General features: G+C 40.3%; 1 protein-coding gene across 1 annotated transcript; it reads left to right on the plus strand.

The window, feature by feature from the left end:
- Positions 1-2226: 2226 nt before the first annotated feature.
- On the plus strand, positions 2227-12245 carry LOC106595152 (uncharacterized). Its single transcript, XM_045711033.2, has 2 exons — positions 2227-2858; positions 10528-12245. Exons 1-2 carry the CDS (start codon positions 2474-2476, stop codon positions 11526-11528), a joined length of 1386 nt encoding a protein of 461 aa, XP_045566989.2. The 5' UTR covers positions 2227-2473; the 3' UTR covers positions 11529-12245.
- The last annotated feature ends 220 nt before the right edge of the window (positions 12246-12465 follow it).

The following is a 12465-nucleotide window of genomic DNA, read 5'->3' on the forward strand; positions in this document are numbered from 1 at the left end:
GATATAGATACTTTTGTACCTGTTTCCTCCAGCAACTTCACAAGACCTTTGCTGTTGTTCTGGGATTGATTTGCACTTTTCGCACCAAAGTACATTAATCTCTAGGAGACAGAACGCGTCTCCTTCCTGAGCGGTATGACGGCTGCGTGGTCCCATGGTGTTTATACTTGCGTAATATTGTTTGTATAGATGAACGTGGTACCTTCAGGCGTTTGGAAATTGCTCCCAAGGATGAAGCAGACTTGTGGAGGTCTACAATTTTTTTTCTGAGGTCTTGGCTGATTTCTTTTGATTTTCCCATGATATCAAGCAAAGAGCCACAGAGTTAAAGGTAGGCCATGAAATACATCCACAGGTACACCTCCAATTGGCTCAAATGTTGTCAATTAGCCAATCAGAAGCTTCTAAAACCATGACATAATTTTCTGGAATTTTCCACGCTGTTTAAAGGCACAGTCGACTTAGTGTATGTAAACTTCTGACCCACTGGAATTGTGATACAGTGAATTATAAGTGAAATAATCTGTCTGTAAACAATTGTTGGAAAAATGACTTGTGTCATGCACAAAGTAGATGTCCTAACTGACTTGCCAAAACTATAGTTTAACAAGAAATGTGTGGAGTGGTTGAAAAACAAGTTTAATGACTCCAACCTAAGTGTATGTAAACTTCCGACTTCAACTGTATATATATATATTATATATTTTTTTGCTCTGAAAACTTGGGGGGCCAAATAAAACCAGGCCCGCGGGCCGCCAGTTGGGGAACCCTGCTATACACGAACCTAAAAAAAGTGTGTATGTGTGAGTCAGAATGACTTAGTGCCTGCACACATAAGTATGTGTGTGATATCATTTTAATTACCTGTATCAGGCAGTAACTCTTTGGATTGGTTATCTTCAAATTAAATCAAATTTGATTGGTCAGATACACATATTAAGCAGATGTTATTGCGGGTGTAGCGAAATGCTTGTGTTCCTAGCTCCAACAGTGCAGTAGTGTCTAACAATTCACAACAATACACACGTTTTTAAGTAAAATAATGTAATTAAGAAATATATAAATATTAGGACAAGCAACGTCGGAGTGGCATTGAGTAGAATACAGTATATACATATGAAATGAGTAAAGCAGTATGTAAACATTATTAAAGTGACCAGTGATTCTATGTATATAGGGCACCAGCCTCTAAGGTGCAGGGATGAGTAACCGGGTGGTAGCCGGCTAGTGACAGTGACTAAGTTCAGGGCAGGGTACTGGGTGGAGGCCGGCTAGTGACAGTGACTAAGTTCAGGGCAGGGTACTGGGTGGTAGCCGGCTAGTGACAGTGACTAAGTTCAGGGCAGGGTACTGGGTGGAGGCCGGCTAGTGATGGCTATTTAACAGTCTGATGGCCTTGAGATAGAAGCTGTTTTTCAGTCTCTCAGTCCCAGCTTTGATGCACCTGTACTGACTTTGCTTTCTGGATGATAGCGGGGTGAACAGGCTGTGGTTCGGGTGGTTGATGGCCTTGGTCTTTTTGGCCTTCCTGTGACATCGCGTGCTGTAGGTGTCCTGCAGGGCAGGCAGTATGCCCCCGGTGATGCGGGGGCAGACCGCACCACTGTCTGGAGAGCCCTGCGGTTGCGGACGGTGCTGTTGCTGTACCAGGCGGTGATACCACGCAACGGGATGCTCTCAATGGTGCATATGTAAAGGTTTGTGATGGTCTTGGGAGCCAAACCAAACTTTTTCAGCCACACTGTCTGTGTGGGTGGACCATTTCAGATTGTCAGTGATGTGTACGCCGAGGAACATGAAGCTTTCCACCTTCTCCACTGTGGTCCCATTGATGTGGATGGTGGCGTGCTCCCTATGTTGTCTCCTGAAGTCCACAATCAGCTCCTTCGTTTTGTTGACACAGGAGAAATGCTCACTAACAGGGATGTAAACTAATTTGCAAGAAATCAGCTTTTTGTGTATATGGAACATTTCTGATCTTTTATTTCAGCTCATGAAACACGGAACCAAGACTTTACACGTTTATATTTTTATTCAGTTTATATGTATTTATATTCAGCTTCTATATATGTGTGTAGGAAAGTATTACCTGTAAGAAGTAAGAGAGAACATATCAGTTCATTTTATATTTTAGCCAATATAAACAATGTAGTGAATATTGCGGTACCCACTCCAGTCAACAGATGGCGATGTAAAGTCTTTCAGGTGATGGCTCCTTGCGTGACGTATAATCTAGTGGACGGGACGGGACACTTCTTCAACAACGACAACAGGCTACTGATTAAACCACCTCGGTTGTTTGCTAGTAAACATAAAACCGGTAATATTTAGACAATTTGTGTATATATTAACCTCCGTGTTTTAAATACACTGTCTGCGAATTTACTAGTCACTATTTACTTTAATATTTACGTTGTCAGCTAGCTAGCTGTTTTAGTTAGCTTTGCACTAGGCTAGCCTAACGTTCCGGACCATGAGTTCACTATCCTACTCCCCACCTGCTAAAGAAGAGAAGGTCTGCTGGACGGAGAAAGAAGCTCCCGTGAAAGAGAAGGAAGAGGAGGCTGTCACAGTTAAAAAGGAAGTAGAGGGTGAGGCTGTTACAGTGAAAGAGGAAGACGTTTCAGTGAAAGAGGAGGTGGATGTTACTGTGGAAGAAGAGGAAGACGTGTTCAGAGTGAAAGAGGAGGATGTTACTGTGAAAGAAGAGGCTGCAATTGCAAAAGTGAAAGAGGAGGTGGATGAAATTACTGTCACAGTGAAAGAGGAGGAAGAAGAGAAGAATGGAGATCTGATTAACACCCGTGAGAATGGAGATCTGATTAACACCCGTGAGAATGGAGATCTGATTAACACCAGTGAGTACTATCTTAAAAGCAGGGGCACAAATCAATGTGTGGTTATAAAGGGGCATTCGACTGAAGGCTATACTTCAATACGTACTCTACTTTGGGAATTATTAAAGCTACAATGTAAGATGTGTATACCCTTAAACAGTGGGCCACTAACAAAACGTAAACAATGGATCGAATGCATCCAATGACATTGATTGAAATACTGTAGTCATCAATATATATTATTATAGAGCTCTTTTCAGCCTGTAAACATGACATTATCTATTATCATAGAGCTCTGATCAGCCTGTAAACATGACATTATCTATTATTATAGAGCTCTGATCAGCCTGTAAACATGACATTATCTATTATTATAGAGCTCTGTCCAGCCTAAAGACATTTCATTATCTATTATTATAGAGCTCTGCTCAGCCTAAAGACATTACATTATCTATTATTATTATAGAGCTCTGCTCAGCCTAAAGACATGACATTATCTATTATTATAGAGCTCTGCTCAGCCTAAAGACATTACATGATCTATTATTATTATAGAGCTCTGCTCAGCCTAAAGACATTACATTATCTATTATTATAGAGCTCTGCTCAGCCTAAAGACATTACATTATCTATTATTATAGAGCTCTGCTCAGCCTAAAGACATTACATTATCTATTATTATAGAGCTCTGCTCAGCCTATAAACATGACATTATCTATTATTATAGAGCTCTGTTCAGCCTGTAGCCATGACATTATCTATTATTATAGAGCTCTGCTCAGCCTGTACACATGACATTATCTATTATTATAGAGCTCTGCTCAGCCTGTAACATGACATTCCATGAGAACAAGATTAGAGTTGAAACTCCACATTATTAATATTATTATGACTGTTTCTTCTTTTTTTTGTGACCAAACATTTATTTTGTTACAAACAAACAGAAAATCTGACGGGGTTACAGATACAAAAACAATCAAAGAGTTGCATAAAAAGATAACCAACCCATTACCCCCCTCAGTCCCCACCCGCCCGCATCCTCCCTCCACAGCCAGAAACCATGTAACCCTCCCCGCCTAGGCCCCCCCCCAGCTTATCAGTCCCTTTACATCCCCCCAAAACTACCAGAGACACCCCCCCCCCCGTAACACCCCTTCCCCATGGGCCTGAAAGCAAAGAAAGTACCAAAGTCTAAATAACTGGATTGTATGTGTGGGGCTTTACCTGAGAGTGTTCTTTACAGAGTCAACTATATTTGTCCAGGCCTCAGTTGTTCCTTGAGGAGCACCATTCATTCTCACTGTAGATATTTCTAATGGTATAACTTGAAACAGGAACTGTATCCACTGGTTAAATGGGGAGAGAGTGAGGTGGTCGCCATCTTAAGAGACCTAAACATTTTTCGCAGCAGGGCTGCCTGCCAGCAGTAATCGTCTCTGATTGAGAGATTCAAGGAGCTATCATCGTCAAGTAACATAATAGATGCAAAGCATTGAATATTTATATTCATGCACTTTGAAATACATTTGTAACTTTGCCTGAGAAGCATTTAACTGCAGGGCACTTCCACATCATATGAAGGAATGTGCTTACCTGATTTAGGGGGCACAGTGAACGATTTCAAGGTCAAACGTTTTCTTGGTGTTAGATATAGTCTGAACAAATGTAAAATGTATAAATTAATGGTTTGGATTACGGGATGCCAAGGTCCTATTTTTCCATATTTTGTTGCAGGGTTGTTTGGATTAAATTACATCTGTGGACAATACTTTTTTAATGGCAAGCTTTTTAAGCTTTCCAAAAGTTGTTTATGTATTATAGAGATATATTATCTGGGCTCCTGAAATGACTTATTAATAAATCCCATCATTGGATAGTTCGGTAGTTGGGTTTCCCAAATGACTCCATATGCTGCCCTAAATTGTAAATATAGAAAAAAAGAGTTGCCTGGTAATGTGTATCTTTCAAATCTTGGAATGTTCTCAAACCATTACTGTCCATGATATCGGTAAGGGTACGGATTCCACATTTGGATTTTGCATCAAATAGAAATTGTGTGAGCAATAGTAGGACCAAAGAGTAGTTTACATTGTTTAAGGGATATATCAGTGTAGACCACCTCTTCCAGGACAATAGGAGACACCATATTACATTGTTTAAGGGATATATCAGTGGAGACCACCTCTTCCAGGACAACAGGAGACACCATATTGCATTGTTTAAGGGATATATCAGTGTAGACCACCTCTTCCAGGACAATAGGAGACCCCATATTACATTGTTTAAGGGATATATCAGTGGAGACCACCTCTTCCAGGACAACAGGAGACACCATATTACATTGTTTAAGGGATATATCAGTGGAGACCACCTCTTCCAGGACAATAGGAGACACCATGTTTCAGTCACCAAGGGGCATAATAATCATGTCTAAACCAATTTAGGATGGGATGAAACGCTAGTGCCTAGAAGAGGTTGGGTTGAATTGATTTGAACGTTCTGTTAATGGTTTTATCTAAGGAAGGAAATATATCTACTCCCAAATACTTTAAAATGGGAAATGATGGGGATTCCATAAGTAGAGTCTTTCATCAGGGTCTCTTGAGGCTGAATTTATCTATGATCTTCAATGCGTTTGGGAGCGATTTGAGATACATTGTCTAGATATACAGTGAGGAAAAAAGTATTTGATCCCCTGCTGATTTTGTATGTTTGCCCACTGACAATGAAATGATCAGTCTATAATTTTAAATGGTAGGTTTATTTGAACAGTGAGAGACAGAATAACAACAAAAAAATCCAGAAAAACGCATGTTATAAATTGATTTGCATTTTAATGAGGGAAATAAGTATTTGACCCCCCTCTCAATCAGAAAGATTTCTGGCTCCCAGATGTCTTTTATACAGGTAACGAGCTGAGATTAGGAGCACACTCTTAATGGGAGTGCTCCTTATCTCAGCTTGTTACCTGTATAAAAGACACCTGTCCACAGAAGCAATCAATCAGATTCCAAACTCTCCACCATGGCCAAGACCAAAGAGCTCTCCAAGGATGTCAGGGACAAGATTGTAGACCTACACAAGACTGGAATGGACTACAAGACCATCGCCAAGCAGCTTGGTGAGAAGGTGACAACAGTTGGTGCGATTATTCGCAAATGGAAGAAACACAAAAGAACTGTCAATCTCCCTCGGCCTGGGGCTCCATGCAAGATCTCACCTCATGGAGTTGCAATGATCATGAGAACGGCGAGGAATCAGCCCAGAACTACACGAGAGGATCTTGTCAATGATCTCAAGGCAGCTGGGACCATAGTCACCAAGAAAACAATTGGTAACACACTACGCCGTGAAGGACTGAAATGCTGCAGCACCCGCAAGGTCCCCCTGCTCAAGAAAGCACATATACATGCCCATCTGAAGTTTGCCAATGAACATCTGAATGATTCAGAGGACAACTGGTGAAAGTGTTGTGGTCAAATGAGACCAAAATGGAGCTCTTTGGCATCAACTCAACTCGCCGTGTTTGGAGGAGGAGGAATGCTGCCTATGACCCCAAGAACACCATCCCCACCGTCAAACATGGAGGTGGAAACATTATGCTTTGGGGGTGTTTTTCTGCTAAGGGGACAGGACAACTTCACCGCATCAAAGGGACGATGGACGGGGCCATGTACCGTCAAATCTTGGGTGAGAACCTCCTTCCCTCAGCCAGGGCATTGAAAATGGGTCGTGGATGGGTATTCCAGCATGACAAGGACCCAAAACACACGGCCGAGGCAACAAAGGAGTGGCTCAAGTAGAAGCACATTAAGGTCCTGGAGTGGCCTAGCCAGTCTCCACACCTTAATCCCATAGAAAATCTGTGGAGGGAGCTGAAGGTCCGAGTTGCCAAACGTCAGCCTCGAAACCTTAATGACTTGGAGAAGATCTGCAAAGACGAGTGGGATAAAATCCCTCCTGAGATATGTGCAAACCTGGTGGCCAACTACAAGAAACGTCTGACCTCTGTGATTGCCAACAAGGGTTTTGCCACCAAGTACTAAGTCATGTTTTGCAGAGGGGTCAAATACTTATTTCCCTCAGTAAAATGCAAATCAATTTATAACATTTTTGACATACATTTTTCTGGATTTTTTTGTTGTTATTCTGTCTCTCACTGTTCAAATAAACCTACCATTAAAATTATAGACTGATCATTTCTTTGTCGGTGGGCAAACGTACAAAATCAGCAGGGGATCAAATACTTTCTTCCCTCACTGTAGTAAAATATTGTCTGTATATAATATGCGATGAAGTGATCAGTAGATTTGAGGGAAATTGGTGTTTCCTCCGATTTACGAATTGAGTGGGCCAGGGGGTTCCATGGATAATAATCACCTTGTCTGCTGCTTCAAGTGATTCTGAAATGAACAGAGCAGACATTTCCTGTTATAACTATGGCCGAGGGATTGTCATATAGTATTTTAATCATATTAATTACATTTTAGCCAATTCCCATATGTTCCATGACAGACTAGAATGGACATAACTCTAGTTTATCAAAAGCTTTTTTATGCATGAAGAAATAATACAGCCCGAGGAGCTGTTGTTTCTGATGAAGCCTCTAAGATATGGAATAATAATAACAGAGGATAAACGCTTTTTAAACAAACCCACTTTGGTTGGTATGGACCAATTTGGGTAAGTCTCGAGATGAGACGACAACATTTTGGAAAACAGTTTAATATCTGTTTTTATCAAAGATAAAGAGAACACTGGGCAGCATCCTTACCTTTTTTTATACTTTAAAATATAAACACAACATGTAAAGTGTTGGTTTCATGAGCTGAAATAAAAGATCCCAGAAATGTTCCATAAGCACAAAAAGCTTATTTCTCTCATATTTTGTGCACAAATTTATTTTCATCCCTGTTAGTGAGCATTTCTCCTTTGCCAAGATAATCCATCCACCTGACAGGTGTGACATTTTAAAACCTCTTCAGCGTCTCATCCCGTCACCGGGATCAAAATCCAGCGAAAAATCATATCGCCAATTAGCATTAAAAAAAAATCATAATTTAAAAAAAATAATAATAATATTTTTTTTATTTTTTTTATAGATACACCTCTCCTGAATCGACCCACGTCGTCCGATTTCAAAAAGGTTTTACAGGAAAAGCAAATCATTAGATTATATTAGATGAGTCCATTGTAAAAAGCAGCTTCATAGCCATTTTCCGACCAACCACTTGCATCACATATAATCAAAAAACAGCTAAATGCAGCACTAACCTTTTACAAACTTCATCAGATGGCACCCCTAGGACATCATGTTATACAATGCATGCATTCTTTTGTTCAATAAAGGTCATATTTATATATAAAAACAGCATTTTACATCTCTGTCTGAGGTTGACTACATAATTTCCCCTCAAAAGCGTCCCGGTAAACAATGCTACATTTCCCTAAATTACTATCCTATAACGATTTTTTAAATGTATATTGTCAATCTAACATTTATAGATGAATATCTCTTGAGAACACCCGTCATACCAGATTTTAAATTAACTTTACTGGGTAATCACACTTTGCGATAAAAGGAGATGCGATACTCAGAAAATTAGCTAATATACAGAGCTCGGCGCCATCTTCGAAACAATCGCATGTCACATCTCATCTTGTATAATATTGTCAATAATCGCCTACCTTTAGTTGTCTTCATCAGAAAGCATCCCAGGTCCACAACAGATGTATTTTCGGTCAAAAAGTCCATACTTCACGTTCCATTAGCCTGATGTTGGTAGCGCGTGCTATGGCTCTCTCCAAGCGCAGTGCTGAAGTTCCGAATAAAATGCAATGCTCCCGCATGTAGGTTCGTTCAAACATGTCAAACGTTGTAAACATAAATCTTCAGGGCCTGTAACACCAAGAGAGCCAATAAGATTCGAGGGGGATGATGTCATGGCCTTTAAAACCGTATCCAAAGGTGGGGGCAGACATGGCCGCCGGCGTCATAATGGTGATGGCCCATCCCCTGTGACCAATTTCAAACTCGTGTCATTCACTGAGTTTTGACTCTATAAGGCTCAAACCACTGTGAAAGGACTGGCGACATCTAGTGGAAGCAATAGGAAGTGCTCACTGAACCATGGTTAACGGTGTGATTAATAAGGAAAGATGAGAAGTCGAGTCCACAATTCAGAATTCCACTTCCTGTTTCAATCGGTCTCGGGGTTTTGACTGCCATTTGAGTTCTGTTATACTCACAGACACCATTCAAACAGTTTTAGAAACTTTAGAGTGTTTTCTATCCATATATAATAAGTATATGCATGCCCTAGCTTCTGAGTTTGATTAGTAGGCCGTTGAAAATGGGAACGATTTTTTTTCAAAATGCGCTGTGGCGCCCCCTATCCTACGGTATCCTCAAGAGGTTTTAAGAAGCTGATTAAACGGCATGATATTTACACCAGTGCACCTTGTGCTGGGCACTATAAAAGGCCCCTCTAAAATGTGCAGTTTTGTCACACATCACAATGCTATAGATGTCTCAAGTTTTGAGGGAGTGTGCAATTGGCATGCTGACTGCAGGAATGTCCACCAGAGCTGTTGTCAGAGAATTTAATGTTAATTTCTCTACCATAAGCCACCTCAATGTCGTTCTAGAGAATTTGGCAATATGTCCAACCGGCCTCACAACCGCAGACCACGTGTATGGCGAAGTGTGGGCGAGCGGTTTGCTGATGTCAACGTTGTGAACAGAGTGCCCCATGATGGCAGTGGGGTTATGGTATGGGCAGGCATAAGCTATGGACAAGGAACACAATTGCATTTTATCTATTGCAATTTGAATGCACAGAAATACCGTGACGAGATCCATTGGCCCATTGTGAGGCCCATTTGTTTAGGTATCTGTGACCAACAGATGCATATCTGTATTCCAAGTCATGTAATCTATAGATGAGGGCCTAATGAATGATATTTCAATTGATTGATTTCCTCATATGAACTGTAACTCAGTAAAAAAATTGAAATTGTTGCATTTATATTTTTGTTTTAGGATTATAAAAGTGAAAATTTGTGCTTTATTCACATCTCTCCCAAATGAACCATTGTGAATGGCTGTATTAATCATTTTGGGTAATAGTGGATCTAATTGATACCAACATTTTTAAATAGACCTCAGGAGGAGTACCGTCCCATCCAGCTGATTTGCCTTTATTCATGTTATCCAGTGCCCTTGAGTACCAATGCCATTTTGAGTTCATTGCGAGACTTTGAGTAGGTATCCACTTTAGAAGTGAGCATTGCAAGAGATTCATTTATCGGTTTTAATTGCAAGTCGAGGGCAGAGGTAATTTCCTCACGCACAGTCTCTTGGATAGTAGTGGCCAACTCTTTCTGTTGTCTGGTGTTGAGAGCAGCCATGTTCCTTCCCACAGGTGAATTGTGAACGGACAGATTACGCAGCTACAGTGAACCTCTCACACCTTAACATTGGGCTATGTGTTGACAATTATTTGAAAAGAAGTCTGTTAATTTCAAATATAGCCACGCATTCCAGAACCCAACCGGGGTGTTCTAAAATGTTCTACAAACTGAACTCAGGATTTTGAGAGACCTAGTCTGGATTAAACCCTAGGCATCATTCAGGTTTGTTTCAGGTCTTCAGTTTAGTATTTAACTAAATACTCTTTGTCTTTGGCAGGAGAGAGACAAGACTCTCACTCTGACAGCGAAAAGTGTCTTTCAGAAGAACCAGAGACATCCAAACCAGCAAGACGACGCCACTCTTCCCAATGTGGAAAGAGTTTTACCAAGTTAGGGAGACTTAAAAAGCATGAGATTACACACACAGGAGAAAAGCCCTACCAATGTTCCCAGTGTGGAAAGTGTTTTACAAGGTTATGGAACCTAAAAGAACATGCAAGGACACACACAGGGGAAAAGCCTCATCACTGCTCCCAGTGTGGAAAGAGTTTTATCCGGTTAAGCCACCTGAAAGAACACAAGAGAACGCACACAGGGGAGAAGTGTTATTACTGCTCCCAGTGTGGAAAAGGTTTTATCCAGTTAAGGAAACTGAAAATGCATGAAATGACACATACAGGGGAGAAGCCCTACCACTGCTCCCAGTGTGAAAATAGATATGTTTCATCAGGAGCCCTGAAATCACATAAGAGAACACACACAGGGGAGAAGCCATACCTCTGTTCCCAGTGTGGAAAGAGTTTTAGCTGGCCAGGGCAACTGAAAGAGCATGAGAGGACACACACAGGAGTGAAGCCTTACTATTGCTCCCTGTGTGGAAAGAGTTTTACCCATTTAGGGAACTTAAAAAGGCATAAAAGATCACACACTGTAGAGAAGCCGTATCAATGCTCCCAGTGTGAAAATGTGTTTTTATCACCATGGGACCTGAAAAAACATGAGAGAACACACTCTGTAGAGAGGCCTTTCAAATGCTCTGAATGTGGAAAGAGATTTATCCAGCGTTGTCATTTGAAAGCGCATGAAAAAATACACACAGGCATAAAACCATTGTGCACTCATTGTGGAAAGAGTTTTACCCAGTTAGGGAGCCTAAAAGAGCACGAGAGGACACACACTGGAGAGAAGCCATACCACTGTTCCCGGTGTGGAAAGAGTTTTACCCGGTTATGGTGCCTGAAAGCACATGAGAGAATGAAGAAGCTATGTTCTGACTGATGTTTTTGACTGAGAATTTGTGTTTTTGTTCATGTCACATAAAATCAACTTGGTTCGATGCTAGAATCCTTAGTTGCTGCGTACTTTTTTTACTTCTGAATGAATGATACATACTCATTGATTCTTGATTAATATAATATAAATGCCTCATGAGCTTAGTTCAACTGTCATACTAGCTTTAAAGGTCCAATGCAGCCATTTAAAAAAAATCTCAATATCAAATCATTTCTGGATAATAATTAGGTACCTTACAGTGATTGTTTTCAATTAAAATGGTCAAAACAAAAATAACTTCTTAGCAAAGACCAATTTCTCAAGCAAGAGTTTTGATGGGACTGAATGGGGAGGGAACAACTGAACTAGCTCTTATTGACAGAGAGGTTTTCTTATTGATTTGATAACTAATTTACTGCCTGATGGTGATATCAAGAACGCCAAAATGTCATCCTTCCAAAACAGGCTGAAATTTCAGGCGGTCTTTTGAAACAGCTCTTACACTAAAAGGACATGATCATAATTTTCACAGTATTATTCCAACCTCAGTGTGGAAATATTTATAAAAACATGTTTTTGACTGCACTGGGCCTTTTTAAAAGCCTATTCAACAATACATGTGTGTGTTAGTCTTTTTATCTAAAGATATGAATTGAAAAATGAAGTATGTCAGTTTTAAGAGTGTGCACGACAGTTTCAATGTGTATGCTCTCTGTGATTAAATGGTGCATTTCAAACTCTGGCTCTGGGTTTTCTATGTGTGTGACTGAGTGTACCTCATTCAACAAAACATCTATTGTTTATATTTGAGTTGCATATGTTTCTTACAGAGTGTGGCTTTAAGGGAATATATGGTCACATCTACATGTGAAAAAAAATAACAATCCTTATTCTAACAGTATTTATCCATAATGTACATATTCATATTGAGATGTGTGTACTG

The sequence above is a fragment of the Salmo salar genome, chromosome 02 (assembly GCF_965601325.2).
Source record: "Salmo salar chromosome 02, fSalSal1, whole genome shotgun sequence".
Taxonomy (NCBI): domain Eukaryota; kingdom Metazoa; phylum Chordata; class Actinopteri; order Salmoniformes; family Salmonidae; genus Salmo; species Salmo salar.